The following is a 27520-nucleotide window of genomic DNA, read 5'->3' as shown; positions in this document are numbered from 1 at the left end:
TTAGATTTTTTTAAGTGGGTTTTTGTTTTCCTGACTCGGTGCTCCTCCGTTCAACTCCCCGATGACATAACCATCCAGAGCGACACACAGCAGCCTGAGTTTATATAAATCTGAATAACTCCAGTAGCAGCATGAATCAGCAGGGAGCACAGTCCTGGTCTGTCAGCGCCTCTTCTCCCACAAGGGCTCTGCGTCACCTCTGCAGGCTTCGTTTGGCTTGCTTCAGTAAAGTGTCAAAGTCTACAGAATCAAACTTGCTTTTGCTTGAGTAGGAGCTGACATCACTGTGACTGGAATCTGGAAAGAAAACACAACAGTTACATTAGAAGTTGTCTGCAATGGAGGGAAGGGTGGGATGGCAGAAAGGCCACAACTATCCCAGGATTTGATGGGATCGTTCTGTTCTCTCCATCCTGATTACACATGGAAGTGTGTGATCTGTTTGATAATTTCCCTTGGGAAGTGACAAGAACGAACCCACGGTTACATTTGAACACATCAGCAGATCCCCGAAGTAACGGTGGTCCCTCCAAGACAGGACGCCCCAGTACTGAAGCACCCAAAATATCATGGCCTTCACTCGTTCCAAACTCACCCAGGTCAGCGTAATTGGTTTTACAGAACTGTCGTCGGCCACCAAAACAGAGGTCAAAGGGCAGTTCATCGGGCCGGCGCAGTGACTGTCCGTTCTCGATGGCAGCAAAAGCGTCACACGTGTATCGGTAGGTGACAAACCCATAGTTATCCCTGCAACAAAACAGCACTAGTTACACATTCAGTCAGGGAGATGTTGCAATTGAACAAACAAGAGGGGAGGATCCAGATGAGGTAGGGAAAAATTCTGGCTAAGCACTGTGTACCGGGGGGGTTGGGGAGAAGAGAGTGAGCGGGGGAGACAGACAAGGGAAGTGGGCAATAGGTCAGGGGGATATGTGCAATTTATCAGGGAGGGGATGGACAATGAAGTAGGGGTGGGTGTCTCTGCAGGAGGTAGAGGGGCAAGATGGGTACACTGTCCTGAAATCACACTCTTACCCTTGAGTTCTGAAGTAAATGTTGCAATCCTCGATTTCCCCAAAGACCTCGAACCGTCTCCGGAGTTCCTCACGCATCATGCCATTCCGGATTTTTCCCACATAAACAACTCGCCGCTCCTCCTGTGGACAGAACTTCCCAGGTGAATGGAATCATGGCTGTGTCTACACCCACTGTTGAACACTGCCCATCTACAGGAGCTTGCCACTTCAAGAACCAATTCCCACTCATTCTGAGCACAGTCTGCAGAGAGGAGGGTGGGAAGAGGAAATGAGGAAGGCCTTGGCCCCCCCACACCCTGTCCCATGACAGTGATAGTAGTAAGTGATTCCAAGCCAGAAAGAAAATTAAACAGTCACAGGAAGAAATTCCCCCTCACCTCCTCCTCATTCCAACTCTGTACACCCAACATTCAGGAGAACTCCACCCAACTGCACCTTGTGAATTACCCACCCTAACCCAGGGTCCCTGGAGCACAGACCCTATGGGGCAGGAACCTTCCCCACAAGGCAAAGACTCTATGCTTACAATGGCGAGCTCTCTCCTCCGACTGATCTTGTGTTCGTGAGCCTGTCGCCTCGAGTAGTGATATCTGTCCCTTGGCCCCACATCATATGGATCAAACTCATCTGTGAAGTAACTACAGAAGCAGCAGTGGTTAGAACTCACCTTTCAGTAACTGTGTGAGACCACTGGAACCTTCCTCAGCAACTCTGGCAATCTGGGAACAACATTTGCCTTGGCACACCCCCACCCCTGCACCCACAATCATCTCACAATGTGAAAACTTTGTGCTTACAGTCCCAGCACAAGTGCACCCATAGGCCTCACAGCCACATCCCACACCAAACCCCGTATCAGCTCACCTCATCCGGACACTACACCTCTGCGGAGACCTAGACCTCGACCTGGATCCAGATGTGGATCGTGAATTGGATCTGGAAAACGACCTGGACCGCGAGCTGGATCTGGAATCTGAGCGGGAACTGTGTCGGGAATGTCGAGACCGCCTCCTGTAGTACCTGTACGCAGAGGGGGCAGTTAATGGTCAAGACTGGACTTGTATCACACCCACATCACCGGTTCCACAAAACACCACTCGCTACTGGGGAAGCCTCCCAGAGAGGCCAGCAGTGTGGTTACTGTTGTGAAAAGATAACAGGTATTTGCAACAGCAATGTGATGATCACTGTTGATGGCTGGACTGTTTCTGCCGAGTGTCCTTTTGATATAGCTTTGCCAAACGCTGCGTTTACATTTTTTTTAAAGGAGATACTCTCCCGACACCAATTAATTAACCTACTAACCAGTATGTCTTTAGGATGAGGGAGGAAGTCAGAGCACTCGGAGGAAACCCACACGATAATGAGAACAAACTCCTCACAGACAGCAGTGGGAAATGAACCTGGGATGCTGGTGCCGTAGAGTTACGGTTGTCAAAGGCAGTCACTCTCGCCTCACCTCGAGTTCAGCTCCTCCTTGCTCCTGGTAAACCAAAACTGCACCTTGATGAGCAAGTTATTCCTGTACAAATGCTGTAGAGCTGAACCTGGTACAGCACAGGATGACCATTCAGCCCTTTATGCAGTGTCAAGCTAATTAAGCTGGCAACTAACATCCAACTAATTCCTTTCCACCGACATATGGTCCAAATCCCTTGAGTTCTGCACATTCCTGTGCCTCCACCACCACCTCAGAAACACACCACACATCTCTGAACCTAACCCCTCTCACTTAGTGCATGCTCTCCAGAATTAGATATTTTAACTCCGGGATAAAGATCTCAGGTGTCTACTTTCTGCTTCTCAAAATCTTATCAACTGTGTTCTCAGCCTCCGTTACTCCAGTGTAAACAACCCCCAAGTTTGTCCAATCGCTCGTCATAGCTCATGCCCTCTGGTCCAGGCAGCATTCTGACCGAAGTTGTATAAAGTAGCAACATAACTTCCTGACATTTGAACTTAGTGCCTTGACTATTAAATACCACAGGTTTTGTTAATCATCCTATCAGCATGTGTAGCCACTTACAAGGAACTGTGAATTTGCACCTGAACTTCCCACTGCTCATTAAGAATGCTAATGCAAACCGTTAGCAGTGTACTGCGTCTTTACATTTGATCTCTCAAAATGCAACTCCTCACATTTGGTTCTCCTACCAATGGACTCAGGTCCCAAAGCAGGTCAGGTACTTGTCAACATATACAGGACTTGGCACAGTTCAACCGCAGAAAAACTTTCTCAATGCTAATGCAGGAACTTGTCAATTTAGACCCCACTGCTCGGGGATAGGCTGGACCTGGATTAATGTGAGAGTGTTGAGAGTGCTTGCAGATTCCAAGTGTGGACAGTCCTTCACCAGGGATGAAGCAGAGACTCCAGTTCTGAGAGTCGGTTCTTGAAGAGTGATGAGTTTGTTGCATCAGGCCAGCCCCATGGGGTGGAAGTGAAGACAAAGGCACTGAGAAACAGTAACAAGAGCACATCCTTTGAGTCTGCTCTGCCATTTAACACAACGATAGCCAAGGCTCTACCTCAACCCATTCTCCCATCTCCCCTCATGCCCTGAATGGCAGGGCAGCAGCTGAAAATGCCCCTCAGGCAGTTCAAGAGTGGAGATGCTGCCACTGGAACAGTAGACTGTGTACAGAGCAAGGCCAAGGTCATGCTATGGAGACTGTGCTGCTAAAGCAGGAACATGGTGGGTGGAATGTATGTGGGGGCAAGCAAAGGATCAGGTGGGGGGAGCGGCACAATAGACAGGTAGAGGAGGGGTGAGTGGAAATAGGGCTGATTGTAATGGAATCTGTAAGGATTGTAGAGCATGGAATCTAGCCAGGGAGATGGAGAGAGTAATTTGAAACAGTACAAGAGGGGACTCAGTGGGAGGAATGTAGAACAGTACAGCACAGACGCTTCAGCCCACATGGTGCTGAGCCAATTTAGTGATCAAACGGCCAAATTAACTTTTCTGCCAGTACAATATCCACTCAAGGGCCTCCTCAAAGTTCCTAATGTGAATGCCTCTACCACCACCCCAAGCAGCATATTGTAGCACCCACCAGTTTCTGTCTAAATAACTTGCCCTCACATCTCCTTTAAAATTATTCCCTCTCATCTTAAATACACGCCCTCCAATATTAGACATTTCAACTGTAGGAAGAAGATATCGTCTGTCTACTCCATCTCCCCTCAGCTTCCACTGCTCCAGAGAAAACAGCCCAAGCTTGTCCAGCCTCTTGTTATAGCTCATGCTCTCTAATCCAGACAGCATCCTATAAACCCGTTTGCACTCTCTGCAAAGCCTCCAAGTCCTTCCCATAATGTGGCAACCAGAACTATATACAATACTCCAGATGCAGCCCAACTAGTTTTATAGAACTGCAACACAACTTCCTGATTTTTTAACTCAATGCCTCGACAACTAAAGTGTGTCATAAGCCTCTTTAACCACCCTATCAACCTGTGTAGCCTCTTTCAGGGAACTATGAACTTGGATTCCAAGATCCCTCTGCTCAATACTATTAATGGTCCTGCCATGAACAGTGAACTGTCTCTTTACATTTGATCTAACAAGATGTAACATCTCACATTTGGCATTTAAACTCTTATCTGCCATTTGTCTGCCCTCAACTGCAACTGATCTATATCCCTCTGTATTCGTCGCCAGTCTTCTATGCTATCCACATCACCAATCTTCGTATTGCCTGCAAACTTACTAACATCTGCATTTTCATCCAGGTGTGGGTGAGGGGTAGATGGAGAGGCAGGGACCCTGGGGGAGGGGTTGTGGGGCTTGGGGTTCAGAATGAGATGGGGGGGGCAGCAAGGCTGGATAAGAATGGTGTGTGTGAGGGGAGACCAGGAGAAAGTGAGAGGATTTAGTGCTCATGCTGTTGAGTGGCAAAATGCTCAGGGGGACTGTTCCTCTAATTTGTGAGGAGGCCAAGGATCAACAGATTGGAGGGGGAAAAAATGGGGAGTGGCCTGTAATCAGGAGCTCTAGGTGGCCACAGCAGATGGGAGTACAGGTGCAAGTGTCTGCTCTCACCAATGCTGATGAATTGGAATTGCTTTATTATTGTCACATGTAGAGGTAAAATGTTAAACTTGTCATTCATACAGATTAATTCACTACACCCTGCAGTGGAACTGTGGGTCTCAGTGCTGGAATTGAAATTGGTTTATTATTGCAAGTGTATCAATATACAGTGAAAAGTTTGTCTTGCAGACGTCATACAAATCATTACAGTGCAGGTAAACAATAAGGTGCAAGAGGTCAAAAGCCCATCTTATTGTAGGGAGCCTTTCAATGCAGCAGGTTGAAGTTTTCCTTAATCCTGATGGTACGTGCTTTTATGTCTTCTGCCTAATGGGAGAATGTCCAAGGTGGGAAGGTAATTGATTTACGTTGGCTGCTTTAAGGATCAGTGAGAATTCTAGAGAATCCATAGAGATTTAGAGAATCTGGTTTCTGTAAGGCGCCCATAACCCTGCAGGTTCTTGTGGCGATGGGTAGACGTATCTGGGCAGGATGCTTTCAATGGTCCCACATCAATAAAGATTGGTACTGGTCGATAACAAAATGCTCAATTTCTTTAGCCTCCCGAGGAAGTCGAGCTGTTGGTGAGTTTCCTTGGGCGTGGCACCCATTGAGGTAACACTGAGAGCACCGGATGTAGCAGACAAGGTCGGACCAGGTGAATTGGGGCCTTCACCTGGCAGTGCTGTTTAAGTTGCTGGGTGCAGATATAGGGACCGGTGTTACACTAGTCCTCCACTCAGAGTGGAAGGAGCTGCCAGCTGAAGAGGTAGACACAGATTCAATTGTAATGTTTTAGAGAAGTTTGGATAGGAATGATAAAGTATGTAAAAGGGTTAACACTTTGTTAAACAATACCAGCCTGTTTTTCTGAAAGAAACCACTGATGATCAACAGATGTACTAAGCCATGTTTCTTCTTGAAAGTGGCTAGCTAGGATGCGTATCTCCTTGTGCACTCATGCGTAGAGATAGGGCCACTCCAGCCTGTTTCTGTATGTTCTGTACATTATGCCGATTTTGTAATTTGTCTTTTGGGGCTGTCATGTAGTGGATAACTTTGACTCCAGCCTGTCTTGTGTGGGGGGTATCTGAACAAATATATCTGTGTTGTAAGGGGAATTGTTGGTTTGTTGGTTAGTTGGTGGATCAGGCAGGAAGTCACAGACTGATCCTGTTTGAGTGACTAACTGAATAAGCCCCGGGTGCGTCGAATAGAGTTTGTACTCATACGGTCGCTGAGTGACTTTATCCAGATTCGACTTCCACAGGTACACGGGCGAGGTATGGAGGGCTATGGTCTGGCTCCAGCCAGACCAGACTGTCATGGACCAGATGGGCCAAAGGGCCTATTTCCATGCTGTGGGAATGAGTCGCACAGAGAGTTGTCTCTGCAGAAGGCAGAGAGGAGGGAGGTAAAGGTGTGGCTGGCGATGAGGTCACGTTGTGGCTGATGGAAAGGACAAGAAGTGACGTGGTAACTGGTGGGGTGAAGGGCAGGGACCTGGGAATCCTGTCCCTGTCGCCTGGGGTGAAGGCCTCATCCTGCGAACAGATGCAGTGGAGATGGAGACACTGAGAGGTTTGAGACTGGGTCGAAGGAAGTGACTCTCTGTGATGAAACTTCATTTCAGTAAGCTCCTGAGCTGCAGAAACAACCCCGTGGGAATCCAGAGACACACGCAAGAGTCACCTCTCATTCAGAATAGGCCGTACAGCCGATGGTGCCCATGCGATCATTCTGCCTCACTACACCAATCCCATTAGCCCACAGCAAGACCCTATCCTCTATATCTTGCATAGTTCAGCGTTGTCTTGTAATGTCTGCTAAATGTAATTAGATCACCTCCTCGGGCAGTGCCTCTTAGACAGCAACCATAAATAAAAATGTACCCTCAAATCCCCCTTTCAACCATCTTCCTCTCACCTTAAATCCTCTTGTAATGAAGCCCTGCCACGGGGAAGGACTATCTACCTGATCTATAGTTTTAAAAACCTCTATCACATAATCTTCAGCCCCATTCACCGATCGATCCAACCTCTCACTGGAACTGAAGTCCAATCCAGGTGAATCTCCACAACCATCTGTACTCTTGAGCCCGATCCAGTCTCCATCTTGGCCTTAAACAAAGCAGAGGCTTCCTTGCATTTGCAACCACAGAGACCAAGGTTTACTCCTGACCCTGGCACAGTCTGTACGCTCTCCCGGTGATCACATGGGGTTTCCTGGGTGCTCTGGTTTGCTTCCACATCCAAAAAGTGCACAGGGATGGGATCAGTGGGTGTTGGGGTGGGTTTGTCAACAGTAATGTGGGGAGGAGAAATTGGGATTAATGTAGGATCGAAGTAAACTGAAGTATGTAGGCTAGCATGGACCCAGTGAGTGAGGGGTTCATTTACACACTGCATGAGTGCCCGCATCTGTGACGTAACCCCCCCTTTCCCCACAACAGCACAGCCACCATGCACCCCAACCATATGCAAGATTAAATCTACATATGGAAAGCTTCTCCCCACCTCCTCCCCCACCCCAGGGAATATTAACAGCTTAAAATTCTCATTAAAGCCTCACCGTCTCCGCTTCCGGGCTGGGGACCAAGACCGAGACTGAGAACGAGAACGAGAACGGGATCGGGAGCTGGAGGAGCTAGAGTATTGCCGACGATAGCAGGGGGAGGATTGAGTCCTGTTGCAGTCCCTTTCAGAACCCGAGGGCTCTCCTCTGCATTCTTCAGTCCCACTGGGGGACAGAGTCCAGGTTTCTCCCTCTGGGCCAATGCTCCCACTCTCCAGCATCCGGGAACAAGTCCTGGAGCCCTCTCTCGCTCCAGCAGAGGGTACCCCATCCCTGGGCAGCTCCTGCACAGCACACGAGCTCCCATCTCCCTGTTTCTGTAGCACCTTTGAGGCTCGATGGTTCAATAAGGTGATGGGTTTGATGATGATACTCGATTGCCGCTTCACATTCCAACGACAGGCAACACTGGGCCTCATTCCCGGTGGTGAGATTGCCTTGTGTGGCAGAGTATATCCAGATGGAACACTGGGCAGGCAGTATTCATGGTCACCAAAGACTGGGGCCGGAGTGGACACTGTCCTGCTCATAGACTGCACACCCACATGCGTGGTCAGCGAGCTGGGCTGTGCTTCTTCATCTGTGGTTAATGTTGTAGTCCCAGACTGTACATCCATCTGTGTGACCGAGGCTCTGGTTACAGGCTGTGCGTCCTCACGGGCTACCGAGGCCCTGGTCGCAGACTGCGTTCCCCCACGGGCTACCCAGGCCACGGTCGCAGACTGTGCTCCCACATACGTGGTCAAGCTACCTGTCATAGACTGCGTTCCCACATATGTGGTTGAGGTACCGGTCACGGATTGTGTTCCCACACCCGTGGTTGTCGTCATGAAATGTGTTCCCGCGTGCGTGGCCGAGGTCCCGGTCAGGCTCTGGGCTTCCACGCACTTGCTGCCCTTGTTCTGCACGGGATGCTTGGCTTCGGTGACCCTCAGCGTCTGTGGTGGAGAGCTCTGGAGGGGCCTGGTGCCCCCCTGGTGCTGGTGACCGGCTGGTGAGTGCTGGTAAGGTGGGGTGGCCGGGGGCGTCAAACCTGCAAGCACACAGAGACTATCAGAAGGAGCGAGTTTCCAGGGATACACCATCTCCAACTCCCCGCAACAGGATCTCACCCACGGCAGTGAGACGACATCCCAGCCCCTCACAGGACAGACCTCCCCCCAAATAACCTCCCCTCACTCTAGCCCACTCCATTATAAACTCCAAACCACCCCTCACAGCCACCCATTCCACCTCCACGAGGAACACGGACTCACCAGCTGTACCCGCCAGTTCTACTCCGATCACCTGATCCAGAAAGACCTTGCCGTCTGCCTCGGCCACCCTGCAGGCACGAGAAATCAGAGGTCAGCCTCTCCCTGAACCCCGTCACCCTCGGTTCCCGACTCCCACCACTCAGGTAACACGGCACGGCCGCTCTGAACTCACCTAGTGTTGCCTGGAGGTGACGGCCGTTCGTTTACTGCAATAGAAACAGAGCTGTTAGGCCAGACCGTCCCTGCAAGCACCACCCCCCCTCCACCCTGTCTTCTCAGCCCAACCCCACCCCACCACTCAGGCCCCCAACCCAACCGGTCCGATCTGAACTCCACCCTCCTCCCCAATGGTAAACTGAAGCTACTTTACCCTCATTCACTTCAAATTGTTCCAACAAGCTCATCAGATCTGCAGCCTCGATACCTGCCAGGAGCAGAGATAGTCCGTCACTCCAAACTCCCTCGACACCCTCCTCTCCACAAACCCTCCCCTCAATACCATCAAGATCAGAGAATATCAGTCACTCCAAAATCCCTCAATACACCCAAACCCCTCCACCATTCCCAACCCTCTCCCTCTACCTGCTGAGAGCAAAGAGACTGTCCGTCACTCCCCACTGCAGGGCACCCACCCGCAGACAGTCTCAACCTCGAACTCTGCCCATTAATTCCCAGGATCAGCTGTTATGCCATTCCCAAATTCAGCTGCCCCCAGAGCTTCCCATGAGCCAACTCCCCCATGGCCCTCCAACCTTTAACCCCACACATCATGCTTGCTTCCCTCCCTCAGTAAGTTAGAACAGTCAGTAGCCAGCCATCCCCAACTCGAGGGCAGAGATCTGCTGGGACCAACCAGACTCTCCTCTCTGCCCCAGTCATCTCCGGCTGATGGCCATTAACACAACTGTGATGCCCTCTACAGTTCAGCAGCCCGACAGCGTCTGCAGCAGCTGGGAGTACAGGTCGCCCAAGGGGTAAGTCAGGTCCTGCAGGTAGACAATGAATATTCCAACACCCACTCACCTTTAGCGCCATCCTCTGTCAGAACTTCCTGCAGGGAGGGGCTGCGCTGCTGTACGATCTCCTCTGCATCAGCTGTCCTGCTGCACTGTTGCTGCATGGGTACGGACCGGTGCAGCAGTGCCAGAGAGTTCTCCGCCACAGAGGCTGTATCCCCCTTGGGAAGACAGGCTGGAGCAGGGCCTGGTTTACCCTGTGTCACTGTGTGTACAGCAGCCTGCACCAAAGCTAGATTTCCCCCCGAGAGAGAGACTGAAGCTAGATTTCCCTCAGAGAGAGGGGCTGGGGCAGGACTTGGTTTAGCTGGAGTTACTGTGTAGGCACCAGCTTGCATCAAAGCTGGAGGGGCTGGTTTACCCTGCGCCACTATCTGCACTGAAGCTGGACTCCTCTCAGGGAGAAGGGCTGGGGCAGGGCTTGGTTTAGTTTGCATTACTGTGTAGGCACTGGCGTGCACCAAAGCTCGACTCCCCACAGGGAGAGGGGCTGGGGCAGGACTTGGTTTACCCTGCACCACTGTCTGCACCAAAGCTGGACTCCCCGCAGGGAGAGGGGCTGGGGCAGGACTTGGTTTACCCTGCGCCACTGTCTGCACCAAAGCTGGACTCCCCGCAGGGAGAGGGGCTGGGGCAGGACTTGGTTTACCCTGCACCACTGTCTGCACGGAAGCTGGACTCCTCTCAGGGAGAGGGGCTGGGGCAGGGCTTGGTTTAGTTTGCATCACTGTGTAGGCACTGGCGTGCACCAAAGCTCGACTCCCCACAGGGAGAGGGGCTGGGGCAGGACTTGGTTTACCCTGCGCCACTGTCTGCACCAAAGCTGGACTCCCCGCAGGGACAGGGGCTGGGGCAGGACTTGGTTTACCCTGCACCACTGTCTGCACCAAAGCTGGACTCCCCGCAGGGAGAGGGGCTGGGGCAGGACTTGGTTTACCCTGCGCCACTGTCTGCACCAAAGCTGGACTCCCCGCAGGGAGAGGGGCTGGGGCAGGGTTTGGTTTACTCTGCATCACTGTGTGTACACCGGCCTGCACTGAGGCTGGATTTCCCTCAGGGAGCGGGACTGGGACAGGGCTTGTTTGACCCTGTGTCACTGTATATACACCAGCCTGCACAGATGCTGGGCCCCCCTGAGGGAGAGGGACTGAGGCTGGATTTCCCTTGGGGAGAGGGGCTGAGGCAAGGTTTGGTTTGCCCGGCGTCACTGTGTATACACCAGCCTGCATGGAAGCTAGATTTCCCCCGGGAAGAGGGACTGAAGCTGGACTCCCCTCAGGGAGAGGGGCTGGGACAGGGCCTGGTTTACCCTGTGTCACTGTGTATACACCGGCCTGCATAGAGGCTGGGATCCCCTTGGGGGGAGGGACTGGGGCATGAAATGGCTTACCCTGTGTCACTGTGTACTCACCAGCCTGCATGGAGGCAGGACCCCCACCAGGGAGAAAGGCTGCAATGGGTTGCTGAACACTCAGTACTTGGCCACGGACTGCGGTGACTCCCAGTGAGGGTGTCTGGGCTGAACTGGGCGTCTGGCCCTGCTGTGTCAGTTTCGGATTGGCTGTCTGAACCCATCCTGCCCGGGTAGGGGCAGTTGTCTGGGCTGCGCTGGGCGCCTGGCAAGGGCTTGGTTTCAGGGACTGTTGTGTATGGGCCTGCCCCGTTTGCACCAGGCCCAGTGTTTGTCTCCATCCCATCTGGGCCGGGCTGGGTGTCTGCCCCGGACCAGGTGTCTGGCACAGACTCGGCTTCTGCGCCTGTCGTGTCTGGCCCCACCCCATCTGGGCTGGTCCTGCAACAGAACCTGGGTAGGGATGTAAGGGGGGTGCCTGGGGCAAGGCCGAGACTGTGTCAGGGGCTTGGGAGGGGCTGTGTGTAGGCGATGGAGCCCAGCGTGCTGTGGGCTGACTGTGGGGCAGGAGTACGGGTCTGTGGCCTAGCCCCTGCCCCTTTGGGACAGCTGGTGGCGCCGAGGGAGATCCCAGGTTGTCCAGTGGCAGGACACTGAGCTCACCCTGGACAATGGAAGTGATGGGGACGACAGGCCAGGCTCCAGGGCTGGGCCCAGACGCAGGACGGGGGTCCCGGGGCCCAGAGGAGACCCCTGCTCGTTGCCGCTGCCGGTACTGCTCCAGGCTAATCGGGCGCAGGCGGGGTTCATTGACCGCTGGAGAGAGAGTGGTAGGAGGGGAAGCAGCTTGTATGGAGGGAGGCTGGATGGAGAGTGGAGAGACAGAGGGAGGGGAAGCTATGGAGCCAGAGGCAGGGGGATTGGAGTTTGTTGAGACAGATGAAGGGTACGCAGAGGGAGAAGGGTCAGAAGGGGAGGCTGGTGTGGAGACTGAGGGAGAGGATTCAGGGGGGGAGGCTGGTGGGGAGAGAGAAGGACAAGGTACAGAGGGAGGGGTGTTGGAGGGTGCGGAAGCTACTGAGCTGGAGGCAGGGGGATTGGACCGTACAGAGACAGACAAAGTGGAGACAGAGGAAGAGGGTTTAGGAGGGGAGGCCAGTGGGGAGACAGAGGGAGAGGGTTTATGAGGAGAGGCTAGTAGAGAGCCAGTGGGAGAGGATTTATGAGGAGAGGCCAGTAGAGAGCCAGTGGGAGAGGATTCAGGAAGGGAAGCTAGTGGGGAGACAGAGGGAGAGGAGGCCAGTGGGGAGACAGAGGGAGAGGAGGCCAGTGGGGAGACAGAGGGAGAGGAGGCCAGTGGGGAGACAGAGGGAGAGGAGGTCAGTGGGGAGACAGAGGGAGAGGAGGTCAGTGGGGAGACAGAGGGAGAGGAGGCCAGTGGGGAGACAGTGGGAGAGGGTTTATGAGGGGAGGCCAGTGGGGAAAAAGAGGTAGGTTTAGGAGGGGAGGCTGGTGGGGAGACAGGAGGGGTACTGGAGGGTGGGGAAGGTACAGAGATGGAGGCAGGAGGGTTGGAAACCATGGAGGCAGAGGGAGAAGGATCAGGAGAGGGATCCAGCGGAGAGACAGGATGCGTGACAGAGTGAGGGGCCACATAGGAGGTGGAAACAAAACCATCGGCTGAAACTGCTGCTCCCTCCTGGCTGTCCATTCCTCCCTCTGACCCAGGATGGACACCTACAGCCCCAGTCCCTGCCCTGCTGCCCCCTTGGAGCCTGAACCCAGGCTCAGCGCCCAGGTCCCTCCTGCCCCGTGCTCTCAGCCTGATCTGTGGTCCCTTAGTCCCCACAGGCTGAGCCTGGTCCTGGGACTCAGGTTGTAATTGCCGCCGCAGACTGGAGCGTGTGACAGGGCCCTCAGTTCGGCCCCGCTGCATTCCCACTGCTGCCCTCTCCTCCGGTTTGGACACTTTCCTCGGCCGTCCTCTCTTTCTCACCGGGGCCGGTGGCTGCTCCTGCTCTGGGGAGGTTACAGGAACAACAGTCTGACCCAGCGGGGAGTGAGGCAGAACATCTGGGGCAGGGTCTCCGGCTGCTACAGGCCTCTCACCAGCTGTGGAGAGTGGTGTGCCAGAAGGACGCTGGGGGCTTTCACACAAGGTTGCCGGACATTCCAGATCCAGCAACTCTCCCCCTTGGACCAGCTCAACATCCAACTTGACAGCTTTGGTTGGGGAGTCTGTGCTGTCCTCCGAGGGCAGGCAATAAGGGTGAACATACTTGACCAGGTCAGACAGGGAAACGTGCTCGACATTGATGACGCAAGGAGAGTTCTGGTCAAAGACAAGCGTCACACTGTCCTCGAAGCCAACAGGATCCAACTGTTCATCCAGCTGCAGGTCCAGGATTTCAATGGCAGGTTTGGATACATCTGCAATATCATTAATTGTGTCACCAGTGTGGTCTGACAAACTCTCCACCCCAAAGCAGTCTTCATCGGCAGTCTTCTCAGAACTCCACGAGACATCCTGAGGAACGGCCGCGTCCACACATTTGAAGAGGTCCTTCTCAGAGTCTGGGAACGAGGCCCACGAGCATCTCCCTACCTACAAGACAGCAAAAAAAACACACCAGGGTGACCCAGAGTGGGCAGTGGCACCAGTCCAAGGAGGGGTACAGACCCAGACAGGCCGTGCAGCGCATAGTGAAGGGAGGAAAAGGGAAGGTGGGGGCAGGAAGGAGGTAGCATCAAGGAGAGAACTCTTACCCTCAGCGGCCCCTCACGGACACCCTTTGGCGAGGCAAACAGCTCATTGTCAGGAAGTGTGTCAAACGGAGAGGGATTCTCATCATCGACAGTGTCTAGAATCTCAGTGAGGGCCGTCAGTAACGTTGCTTCACTCTCCTCATCTAATGGGCATTTACTCTGGAAACAGGTCACAGTGAGCAAGTGTTAGTCTCGGAGTGCGTCTTTCTCACAGGCTAGGATCACAGGGTTCCACACTACTGCAAAAGCCTCTGTAAAACTTGGGATTTGCAAGCCCCAGGAAGCCGGTGGTGCTAGCTGTGACTATCAACACTCCTCCCACACTTTTACATCACGTTTCCCTTACATTACACAGCACTAGAATATATTTTCCCTGTAAGATCGAATGGAGCATAACGATCAGTACACCACTGAATTATACAAATAACTTTGTCAAAATAAACACTAGGGCAGGCAGTGCACCTCGCCCCTACAGACACTCACACCACCAACTCAGCCCTGGATGCAAACCCTCCTACACCTTCTGACCACAAGGCCTCCCCCATGTCTCCCACTCGACCCAGTACTACCCTCCTCACAAATACGTGGACTGCCAGTAAACTAGGACTTGGTGCATTGACGTGTCAGCAATCAAAACAAATGGAACTGCATTACACTGAACTAGTCAGTACACACCCTGGGCACTTATCCAGAAATAAATTGCAATAAAAGAGATAATCCAGATTAGGAATTTCTTTACCCAGTGAGGGCTTGTGTAGATCTGGAACTGGCAGGATGAGATGACAGCTCCAGTGTCACATCCCCAGGCCCACGGGCACCGTTTCACGATTCAACTAACCTCTGCTGATGAGGAGTCCTCAATGATGGAGATTATGGTCTGATCGACATAACTGTGGAAAGCTCCCAGAATCTCCCCAGTGTCCAACCCTGTGATGGCGAGGTCAGGTAGGCTGGAGGAGAGGAAATCTTCCCCACATGATTTCTACAGAAAATGAAAAAGCACAGAAAATGAAGATGTGCAAGAACAGAGTTCAGGCCATCACATATCTGTCCTGTCTCTGCAGATGCTGCTTTATCTGCCAGGTTTTCACACTTCCTGTAAATCTGAAAACCTCTTGCACGCAACCCTCCACTCCCACCCCCAGCAGCTCATTCCTGCACCCAACACTGGGTATGAAACGTACATAACCTACCTTCACCTTTCGGCTTTGCCCTCGAGTATTGGGCAATTCAGCCTTGGGGGAAAAAGACCATCTACATATAATAATAGACTCTTTACCCTGACTTAAACCCTGAGATCTATCTGTCCATCATTGCTGTTAAGGGTCCTGTTGTTGGGGCATATTCTTGACTTAGGGGTATATAGCAAAACATTAACTTCAGCAACCAACGTTCAGCCCTGAACATGGACTGTAGATTAAATTTAAAATGCAGCCATGGACAACAGGTTCCGAGAGCTGAGAACAGCAGTTAATTGAAAAACCAGACAATGCCAGTTAACATTTATTTTGGGTGTCTGTAGTATGGGTGTGAAGGATGAAGAGTGAAAGTTATATGTAATTCAAAGGAAGCACTGTAGATACATAATAAATATAGAATTGTCCATATAAAATATCATGTGATATTGGGTCATACAGGCTCTCAATACAATGCCTGCTGTTTGTCTTCGTTGAATAAATCACTTCTGTACCCATTAGCTTCATTTTCTCTCTGGTGATTTTGTTCACATTACAACATTGCCATCAACTGTACTTATCTCCCTAATATTTGACCTCCAAACTGCAACTCCTCTTACTTGGATTAATCTCCATCCACCATTTTTCTGCCCAAAACTATATACTAACACTTTTGTATCACCTGCAAGCTTATTACCTACCCTATCTATGTTTTCATCCAAACAGATGTCCCAGAACTAATCTAAATGGAGTCAAGTTAGGAAAAGGGGAAGTACAATGAGATCTAGGTGTTTTTGTACATCAGTCAATGAAAGCAAGCATGCAGGTACAGCAGGCAGTGAAGAAAGTTAATGGCATGCTGGCTTTTATAACAAGAGGAATTGAGTATAGGAGTAAAGGGGTCCTTCTGCAGCTGTACAGGGCCCTGGTGAGACCCCACCTGGAGTATTGTGTGCAGTTTTGGTCTCCAAGTTTGAGGAAGGACATTCTTGCTATTGAGGGAGTGCAGCGCAGGTTCACAAGGTTAATTCCCGGAATGGCAGGACTGTCATATGTTGAAAGACTTGAGCGACTGGGCTTGTATACACTGGAATTTAGAAGGATGACAGGGGATCGGATTGAAACATATAAAATTATTAAGGGATTGGACACACTGGAGGCAGGAAGCATGTTCCCACTGATGGGTGAGTCCAGAACTAAAGGCCACAGTTTAAGAATAAGGGGTAGGCCATTTCGAACAGAGATGCTGAAAAACTTTTTCAACCTACCAACAGGAACCTTGTCAAATGCTTACAAAATTCCAAGCAGGAAACATCCAATTCCTTATCCTCAGCAATCACCTATTATTTCCTGAATTATTCCCCCTTTCCCTCCTTAAACAGGAAAAACACAGGTAACTCTCCGGTCCCCTTGGACCTCACCAATAGCTAGACAAAATATAGAAATGTGAGTCAAATCTCATCAGACATTATGGGTTTATATTCACCCCAAATCAACCTCAACATGCCCTAGCAAATCAGAATGCTGACAAAACTTATTATTTCCCCAGCACTCTGGCCTCAAAGTACAAATTCTCTCCTTTATCCTTGAGCTGTCCTACCATTTCCCTCATCACCCATGCTTTTTAATGCAGGGAAGGAAACTCATTCAATCCTACAGCAACGGACATTTCATGGCCCCTTTTAGCCTTCCTATTTTCCTGTTTTGAGATCATTCAGCCATTCTTTTCCTCAAAGTCTGATTTCAGCTGTAATTCTTACAAACTTCCTTGAATTAGATCCTCGAGTTTGCAGTAGAAGAGTCTGAGCATGGACAGGTCACTGCGGGAATGGGAAGAGGAAGTGAAATAACACAGAGCTCGGATGGCCAGCTCTACTAATTGTACTCGGTCTCACTGGCCACATCAGGAGCACTGAATGTAGTAGATGAGGTGTGCGTTCATCTGGAGAGGCTATTTAAATTATCGATGTGTAAGAATAAGCAGCGAACCTCCTGTGGCTGCAGAGGGAAAGGTTCTGACAGTCAGGGAAGGGTGGGGAGGAGAGAGGGGGAAGGATTAGCAAACTAGGAAGTCAGAGAGAGAGTGAGTGGTCCCTGCAGAAAGGAACAGGGAGGAGATGTGGCTGGTAGCAGGATCTTGTTACAACTGGTGGGATTGATAAAATGTGACATGCTGGATGTGAAGGGAAGTGGGGTGAAAGGTGAGACTGGGGGAACTCTCTCTGTTTTGGGGGGAAATGAGGTGAAAGGTAGGATCAGGGGAACCATTTCCACTCCGTGCAAACAGAAGTGCGGTGAAAATAATGAGTAGTTTCTTTCTGCTGAGAAATGAGTACACTTCTGATGTCCTGGAATGGAATGCCCCATCACAGGTGCAAATGAGACAGAAACTGAGACAAAGGAATGGCATCCTTACAAGAAACATGGTGAAAAGAGGTGTAGTCTATGTAGCTGTGGGAGTCAGTGGGTTTATAATAAATCTCAGTGGGCAATTGTCTCCTGAAATAGAAACAACTGGAGCTAAAAAAGGGAGAGAAGTGTCAGAAATTATCCATGTGGATTTGAGAGCATGAGATCCAGGCGGGTGCAAGAATTAGCACCAATGTAATTGATGTTATGGAGAACTGGGCATAGCGACTGACACCCCACTACAGCAAAAATTGTCTCCACGTACACTTTATCTGGACCTTTCACTATCCAATACGTTTCAATGATCCCTTCCTTTTTCTAAACTCCAGCAAGTACAGGCCCAGAGCCAACAAATGCTCCTCATGAGCCACCTGCAGACATCTCTGGTGCCAGCACGTCCTTTCTTTGATAAGGGATCCAAGGCTGCTCATAATACTCCAAGTGCATCTAACCAATGCCTTATGAAGCCTCAAGATTACATCCTTGCTGTTATATTCCTGTCCTCTTGAAATGAAGGCTAACACTGCATTTGCCTTCCTAACCACTTGCAAGTTAATCTTTACGAAATCCCACAAGACTCCCAAGTTCCATTAAGACCCCATTTTTCAATTTCCTCCCACCTTCGAAAATAAGTCTATGCCTTTAATCCTACTACCAAAATGAATGACTGAACCTCCCTGCACTATTTTCCATCTTCCATTTCTTTGCCCAATCTCCTATTCTGTCAAAGTTCTTCTGCAGACTCCTGCTTTCCTTAACACTACCTGCCCCTTCACCTATCTTTGTACCGCCTGCAATCTTAGTCACAAAGCCATCAATTCTGTCTTCCAAATCCCAACACTAACACCTCTAGTTATTGGCAGCCAACCAGAAAAGTCCCCCTTTATTCCCACTCTTAATCATTTGCCAGTCAATCTTCTATCCCTTGGTAGTATCTCTCCTGTAATAACACAGGCTCTTGTTTAGCAGCATCATACCCTAAGGCCATCTGAAAATCCAAGTAGACATTAACTGACTCCTTTGTCAAGCTTGTTCAGGGCAAGAACAAGTTCAACCAAGCACAGCAGGTTGCTGGTTTTGGGGGGGGGGGGGGGGGTTTGGAGGTGTTGAGAGACCAGACATGTACAGTGAAAATGAAGTGGTGGGGGTTGGGAAATTGGTAGGTGTTGAAATGGTGGAGGCGTGCAAGGTATGCTTAACATAGGTGAGAAATCCCAAAGCACCTTATGAGTACAAAGGCAAGTGCGGGACCCATTCGAGACAAAAATGGTGATAACGTGCATCTAGCTAGAGGCTTTTAACAAATAGCTCTCAGCCACATCTAATAAAGATAAGCAGATTGTACTTGGAGAGGGCATTGTGAAAATCAAGAACTTTATCACAGGGGTATTAGATGTCTTAGTGAGTTTAAGGACGGATAAATCAACCAGATAAACTGCATTCCCAGATGCCATGGAAGACAAAGGAAAGATCATTAGGATCATGTTAGGGGATTTTTAAATTTGCACTGGCCACAGATGAGGTGCTAAAAGACAGCAAAGATCTTCATTCAGGGACAGCAATAAAGATAAGCAAGGTTATTTACATCAGTGGTGGGGAAGTTATTGGTAATTCTGATCAACATACGTATGGAGACACACAGGGATTGATCAGGCAACATCGACATGGGTTTGCTGGTGAAATTGGAGCTTGAGTACTCTGTTCAATTTTGGTCATCCTGCTACAGTAAAAGTAACATTAAGTTGAAAAGAGTGTTGGAACGATTTACATGGGTATTGCCAGGATTCAAGGAACTGAGTTATAGGGAGAGATTGGGCAGGTTGGACTTAATACTTCGGAGTGTATTTTTTTTAAAACGAGGAATGTAGACAGGTTATATTCACAGTATCTTTCCCCAGGTTAGAGAATCAAGGACTACAGGAATAGGCCTTATGTCATAGGGTCATAAAACATGGAAAGATGCCCTTCATCCCAAACTATCCCTGCCAGCACGTCACAAGAGAAAATCTGCAGATGCTGGAAATTCAAACAACACACACAAAATGCTAGAGGAACTCAGCAGGCCAGGCAGCATCTACGGAAATGAATCAACAGTTGTTTCTGGCCAACACTCCTCATCAGGACTTGTGCGTGTCGCCTGGCAACGTGTGCCCACCAAGCTAGAGCTACGTGTCCACACTTAGCCCAATCAGATTAATATCACCAGAGTAGGTTGGCAGGATCATCGAGGACCCGAGTCACCCCAACCACAATCTATTGCAGCTGCTACCATCCAGAAAATGGTACCACAGCATAAAAGCCAGGACCAAAAGGCTCCAGGACAGCTTCTTCCACCAGGCCATCAGACTGATTAACTCACGCTGATTTGAGTGTATTTCTATGTTACATTGACTGTTATAATAATTATAAATTACTAGGATTGCACATTGCACATTTAGATGGAGACGTAATGTAATGATTTTTACTCCTCATATACGTGAAAGGTGTAAGAAATACAGTTAATTCAATATGTCCTGAAATTTGCTAACTTCACAGCAACAGTACAATGAAATTCATGATAAATAGAGAAAAAACTGAATTATATTAAATATGTAAATATCTATTAAATAGTTAAGTTAAAATAAATCTTGCAAAATAATAAGAAATACAAATGTAGTGAGGTAGTGTTCATGGGTTCAATGTCCATTCAGAAATCGGATTGCAGAGGGGAAGAAACTGTTCCTGAATCCCCAAAACCCCTCCTGTTCACAATCTGATCCAAACATGTCTTAGAAGTTGTTGGTAAACTTTAAAAAGATTTAAGTCTAGAGGGAGAGATTGATGAGGAACCTTTTCCACTCAGAGGTTGTTGCATCTTTGGAACAAGCTGCCGGAAGTGGTTGAAGGAGGAACATCATTTAAAAGATATTAGACAGGTACATGGATAGGAAGGCTTTCAAGTGCTGCTGATGTACCAATACTATTATGCAGGGGGTCTGTGGTTGGAACCCTGTTTCAGACATATATATCTAATGCAAATGGGACGTTTAGATGGGCATTTTGGTCAGCGAGGACTAGTTAGTGTGATGTTATCATGCTATACATCTCTCTAAGATGAATGGCCAGACAGTAGGGGTGGCACCGTGCACAGCTGTCAGTGCAGTACTTCATAACAGCCAGCTGTAAAATCAGGTTTCAATTCCCAACGCTGTCCGTACAGAACTTTTATGTTCTCCCTGTGAAGGTGTAGTTTCCTCCAAGTGCTCCAGCTTCCTCCCACTTTCCAAGTAAATATGGTTAGGGTTAGCAAATTGTGGGCATGCTATGTCGGTGCTGGAGGTGTGGGGCATTTAATCCTAGCACAATCCTTACTAATTTGATTTGACACAAATGATGCATTTCGCAATCTACATGTGACAAACTGTAGAGGCAGGTACAACTATGATTTTTGAAAGGCATTTCAACAGTACATGGAGAGGAATGGTTGAGAGAGATATGTGCCAGGAAGAAAACTTGGTTGGGATGGATGAGTAGGGCTGAAAGGCCTATATTGACTCTCACTTCACCATGTGTTCATAACATGGCCTTCCAGCCTTTCCTTCCTCTACCTTCTCCTCAGTCCCTCCACTCACTAACTTACAGCTCTGGTTCCCATGCCCACTACATCCCCTGCAAAGAAAACTACCAACCTTCCAAGATACTGAAGCCCCTCCAGCTTAGGCCTTTTTTGCATGTCGTTCCTACCCTCAATGATCTATCCATCAGAAGTTCTCCAGCACACATTTATTGGTACTATATTCCTATTTCTTGCCCCACTAGCATATAGCACAGATACTCCTCAGATTGCATTGCTAGTGGTCTTGGCCTTTTAAAAATTGCCCAGCTCACTAAATTCTCTTTGCTGGACCTCATCTCTCTTCCTACCTAGGTTAGAGTCACAGATTACCGCAGCACAGAAACAGGTCCTTTAGCACACCTAGTCCATGCCAAACTGTTATTTATTCTGTGGTACCATCACCCCATAAACTAATCAATAAGCTTCAAGACCTTGGTCTCAATACCTCTGTGGGACACCCACCACTCAGGTCTTCTCGCTGCTGCCACCAGGAAGTTGGCAAAAGCCACAGGACCCACACCACCAGGTTCAGGGACAATGATTACCTGCCAACCATCAGGCTCTTGAACCAGAGGGTAAACTTCACTTGCCCATCTTCCCACAACCTATGGACCCATTCTTCATCTCCTGTTCTTGATATTTATTGCTTACTTATTAATCCTTTCTTTATTTTCATTTGCAAAGTTTCTTGTCTTTTGCACACTGGTTGCACGCTCAAGTTGATGGGGTCTTTCATTGAATTTATTATGGTTTTATTCTATGCTGGATTTATTGAGTATGCCTGCAAGAGAATGAATATCAAGGATGTATGTGGTGACATACAAATACTTTGAAGAGTGTGGAGTAAGCCCTTCGAACCACACTGCTCCAGTAACCCCTAACAAACTGAATTAACCCTGAACTAATCACAGAACAATTTATTCTCTAAGAGCGCAGGAGAAGAGAAGGAACCGGAATATCTGGGGAAACCCACACATTCCACAGGTAGAACATACAGAATAGCACCGGAATTGAACTCTGAACTCTGGGAGGTGTACTAGCGCCGATCTAACAGCTACACTATGTGGTGTCTGTCTGCCCAGTTCCATTGAGCTGCAACTGGACCATATCCCTTCCATCCATGTACCTATTCAAATTTCTCTTGAATGTTGAAATCGAACCAGCATCCACCACTTCTACTGGCATCTCAATCCACTCTCACCACCCTGAATGAAGCAGCTACCCCTCATGCTCCCCTTTCACCCTTAACCCATGACCTCTAATCTCACCCTACCTCTGTGGAAAAAGCCTGCTTGCATTCACTCCATCTATACCCCTCATAATTTTGTATACCTCCATCAAATCTCCCTCCATTCTCCTATGTTCTAGAGATTAAAGTTCTGACCTATTCAACCTTTCCCTATAACTCAGGTCATCAGGTGCTGGCAACATCCTCGTAAATTTTCTCTGCACTTTCAATCTCTCACAACTCTCCTGTAGGTAGGAGACCAGAACAGCACACAATACTCCAAATTAGGCCCCACCAATGTCTTATGCAGCTTCAACATAACATCTCAACTCCTGCACTCAAAATACTTTAATTTATGAAGGCTGTGAATGCTGATCTAGTAAGCTTAAAAACGACATCTTGTTCGAAGGGGTAGCCTTGATTACAGAATGCCACAGACCACTTGGTAATTAGGGTGAAGCATTGGGGGTGGAATTTCATGCTGATAAGTGCAAGCTGGTACATTTAAGGTGGTGTGTTAGAGTAGGACTTGCACCGTAAATGGTCCAATAATGAGTAATGAGGCACAGAGGGACCTTGGCATAAATGTTCTTGGATCCCTAAAGACAGTGAGATAAAATAACAAATGTAAACAGAATGCTGGCCTTCATTAACCAGTGCAAAGAGATAAGAAAACTGCTGTCTGGGTCCAACGTTATAAAACTTTGATTAGATTAAAGTTAGGACAGTTCTCATCACCACAATAAGACACATTTGCACTAGTTTGTAACATGATGTGTGGATGTGCGTTTGGTTATGCGGAGAATTGTTATTGCAGAAGCAAAGGAGATTTGGGGAAGTGGAATAAAGGGGTACCAAAATAAGTGGGGCACAGATAAGGTGGTTAGCGAGAAACTGTTTTCAGTGTCAGGACTCTAAAGTCAGGCGGCCTTACGGTGAGGAATGAGAGGGTTAGTAAGAATCAGTGCAGGGAACCGGAGTCAGTCTCACACCCAATGTTCAGTACGGAGTGCAGCTGATAGGAACTGGTACACCGACAGTGTGCTGGCGGACTCTGCCGCTAACAAAACGCTGCCCGGAGCAACTATAGCCCCAGCGGCGACCACTAAACAACCAAACGGGACGGGAGAAGAAGGCCGACTGCCCCACTCCCAGCACCGGCTCCTTCCAACCCACGTGTCCTCTCCACTCTGGACAGCCACGTGTCAACTGCGCGCTCGCCGCCCGAAATCAGGAGTCGGCTCCCGGTCCCGATTTCATCCGCCACCACCTCTCCACCCTCCACTCCGCGCCCGGCCCTCGACCCCGTCCCACTCCCCGGCCCCGGCGCCGTCCCCCCAGTCATGGCCCAGAAGAGACCACAAACCCGCTTCCCGCTCCATGCTCCCTGGCTCAAGACCCAGGAAAGGACCCGTTCCTGTCGCCGTACCCCCGGCTCTCGGGCCAGTCGAAGCCCCGTGAACCGTGCCCCGGCACCCTGCCCCAGGACCCCACCCGGCCCCTCTACCGCACACGTGTCACCGGCGATACCGGCGGCCGCAGAGCTGGAGTGCCGGACCCTCAGCACGGCGTTCTCGGGGCTCTTACTCACCGTGGGGATGCTGTCCCAAGCGGCCTGCTGCGTCCCAAGGCATCGATCGCGGCCCCGGGCTCTCGTTCGGGACACGGTCGCTAACCGCGCCGCCATCTACCGCCACTCCTCGGGTCGGCTGCTCCCGGTCTCTGCCTTCCGCTTCCGCTGCCGGCGGGCCCGTCCACCACACGTCACTCAGAGCCAGCACTGCCTTGCTATTGGCGGAGGTTTCTGCCATTCACATCCCGGCCCCGCCTTTCGAGTATGGGAGTTGCACGTTTGTTTGTCCTTATGCCCAACTACACCGTCCCAACACTGTTGCACCCCCAAAATCAGAGTTACCAGATTGGCCTTTTCTAAGTCAAATTCCAAAAAACTGGCTTTTTTTCCCCAATTTGGTTGGCTTCAGAAAATTCATTTGGCTTTTTTACATGCTAAAATTATCTGCACTAAAATTATATACCATCTTTTTTCTAAAACATTTTCCTTTAAGAAAAATGTTTTCTGGTCAGATACATTTGACAATATCTCTGCCGCCAGCTGAGTGGGGGTGGGGGCAAGAAGGCGCCAAACTGGCAAGTTGGCATCGGCAACACGGTCGGTCACGTGCGGCCGCCGGCGGGTGATAATCGCCGTCCCGCCTGCACGGTCCTACCAACACCGTCCGAAATGCGGTCAAAAACTATACAATCCCAACCACAATATCCCACTACACCGTGAAACATAGCAGCAGAAACGGGCCATTCGTCCTACATAGGCTATTCTGCCATTCATTCGTGGCTGATTTATTTCCCCTCTCGATCCTCAGGAACCAGTTCCAGTAAAAATGCACCATGAAGTGGCAACTCTTTTTACATGCAGCTCCCCATTAGGACCACTACAGCTGAAATCCACAGGCACAACCCTGAGTACTTCAGTAAGCAGTATCGTTTTAAGTCTTTTAAAATACCTATGGGCAATCCTCAGGCAACAGGCTCAGGTTGCTTCCTCCTTTCTTCTGTCTTCCCTCTTTCTTTCCAGTCCTGAAGAAGGGTCTCAAGTCAAAACGTCAACCGCTCACTCATTTCCAAAGTTGTTGCCTGACTTGTGTTTTGTCTGTATTGCTAATCAGTGGAGTTCCTCTTTAAGGAACCAGAATTAGGGGTGCCGCACTGGTCTACAGGTACAATTGAAACACAGAGGCCTTAGACTTCCACTCCTGACTATCCTGCTGGTGAATGTACAGTTTCTGGAGAATCAAATTTAAAACCTTATAGCAAGATTGCTGTACCAGAGTGACATCAGGGATTGCTTTACGGAAACATGGCTCACAGTCGCAATTTCAACACAGCGCTGCAGCCTGATGGCTTCACCATTCTCCTCAGAAACAGGACAACTCAGTCTTGTAATGGCAGAGGAGCTGGAGTTTGCTTTAAGACTAATTTGTCACAGTGCACAAACGTGGTGGTTCTGTCTCAGTCTTGCTCACCCGACCCGGAACATCTATGGGTCAAATGTCTTCCATTTTACCTGCTAAGGGAGTTTTCCACCACCTGAGGTGGACATTTCTCCTCAGTCAGACAGGCACTGGAGGAACTAAGCAACACAATCAGCAGACAAAAAAAAATTAGGTCTTTATTCTTTGGAGCGTAGAAGCTTGAGGGCGGACTTGATAGAGGTGTTTAAAATTATGAGGGGGATAGATAGAGTTGACGTGGATAGACTTTTTCCATTGAGAGTAGGGGAAATTCAAACAAGAGGAAATGAGTTGAGAGTTAAGGGGCAAAAGTTTAGGGGTAACACGAGGGGGAACTTTACTCAGAGAGTGGTAGCTGTGTGGAACGAGCTTCCGGTAGAAGTGGTAGAGACAGGTTCGATTTTGTCATTAAAAAAAAATTGGATAGGTATATGGACAGGAAAGGAATGGAGGGTTATGGGCTGAGTGCAGGTAGGTGGGACTAGGTGAGAGTAAGTGTTTGGCACGGACTAGAAGGGCCGAGATGGCCTGTAATTGTGTGCTGTAATTGTTTTATGGTTATATGGTTATAAAACTCTTCACTCGGACGCCTTCCCTGCCAGTGCAGGAGATTTCCACCAGGCCAGCTTGAAGAAGTCTCTGAACAACTAGCACCAACATGTCACCTTTGGAACCAAAGGAGCTAACACACTTGACTACCTTGGTTTTACCACCATGCCCATGATTTAGTTGTACTTCTAATCCCAATGTACAGGAAGAGACTGACGACCACAGTACCAGTGGGGAGGACCAAGAAGGTATGGTCGAGGGAGGTGGAGGACTGCTTCAAATCAGTGGTCTGGAGAATATTCTGGAATTTATCTTCAAATCTGAATGAACACACCAAAGTCGTCACCGACTTCATCAAGACCTGAGTGGATGAGTGTGTGACTTCAGGAACATACTGGACCTACCTAAACCAAAGGCTGTGTTTGAACCTGGAGATTTGTAGTCAGCTGAGGGCTAGATCTGTAGCATTCAAGACCAGGGATCTAGAACTATACAAGAAGTCCAGTTATAATCTACAGAGGCTATTTTAAGGATGATATAACAATTCCAATTGAGGTTCTGGATGTACGTCAGCTCCGGCAGGATTGGCAGGCCATTACTTCCAACAAAGCAATCCTAAAGGCTGTGATGCTTCACTCCCAGATGAGCTCAAAATCTTCTATGCACTTATACAAATCCCTGTAGCATCTGTCTCAGAGGCCAACATCAGAACGTCTTTCAAGAGTGTGAGCCGTCACAAGGTGTCAGGACCTGATAACGTACCTGGTAAGGCACTGCAGACCAATTTGTGGGAGTGTTCAAGAACACCTTCAATTTCTCACTGCTGGTTCCCATCTGCTTGAAAAGGGTGACAATCATACTGGTGCCCGAGAGCAGGGGTGAGCTGCCTCTATGACTATCACCCAGTGGCACTCCCATCTAATATGATGAAGTGCTTTGAGAGATTGATCATGGCCAGCATTGGCTCCGGCTTAAGAAAGGATCTGGAATTGCTTCAATTTGCCTATTGCCACAATAGGTCTACAGCAGATGCAATCTCACCGGCTCTCCAAGAGGCCTTTGATCACCTGGACAATAGCTACTTCAGGCCACTGTTTATTGATTACAGCTCAACATTCAGCACAATCATACCCACAGTTCTAATCAACAAGCTCCTAAACCTGGGCCTCTGTACCTTCCTCTGCAACTGGATCCCCAACTTTCTCACCAGGAGACCACAGTCTCTGTGGGCTGGAAGTAACATCTCCTCCTTGCTGAGTCTACATTGGGATATGTCCTCAGCCCGCTGCTCTACCCACTCTACACCCATGATTGTGCAGTTAGGCACAGCTCAAGCGGCATCTATAAATTTGCCAATGACTCAACTATTAGTGGCAGATTTCAGTTGGTGACGAGGAAATAGATCAGAGTACAGGAGAGTACGGGAGTGAAATAGATCAGCTAGTTGAGTGGTGTCACAGCAACAACCTTGTACTCAAGATCAATAAGATCAAGGAAT

General features: G+C 49.4%; 1 protein-coding gene across 2 annotated transcripts; it reads right to left on the bottom strand.

The window, feature by feature from the left end:
• pprc1 (PPARG related coactivator 1) lies at positions 1 to 24472 on the bottom strand. Of its 2 annotated transcripts, none has more exons than XM_059947258.1 (13): positions 24036 to 24472; positions 14876 to 15019; positions 14038 to 14196; positions 9928 to 13876; positions 9275 to 9328; positions 9077 to 9110; positions 8905 to 8972; positions 7646 to 8681; positions 1902 to 2057; positions 1564 to 1675; positions 1036 to 1169; positions 596 to 747; positions 1 to 297 (listed from the first exon to the last, which is right to left on the bottom strand). In XM_059947258.1, exons 1-13 carry the CDS (start codon positions 24129 to 24131, stop codon positions 194 to 196), a joined length of 6198 nt encoding a protein of 2065 aa, XP_059803241.1. In that variant the 5' UTR covers positions 24132 to 24472; the 3' UTR covers positions 1 to 193. The 2 variants fall into 2 exon arrangements, with proteins under 2 accessions (XP_059803241.1, XP_059803242.1); XM_059947259.1 differs by having other exon boundaries at positions 1036 to 1157; positions 24036 to 24470.
• Between the last annotated feature and the right edge of the window lie 3048 nt (positions 24473 to 27520).

This window comes from Hypanus sabinus, chromosome 22, assembly GCF_030144855.1.
Source record: "Hypanus sabinus isolate sHypSab1 chromosome 22, sHypSab1.hap1, whole genome shotgun sequence".
Lineage (NCBI taxonomy): Eukaryota > Metazoa > Chordata > Chondrichthyes > Myliobatiformes > Dasyatidae > Hypanus > Hypanus sabinus.
This window is presented reverse-complemented; position numbering and strand designations above follow the sequence as displayed.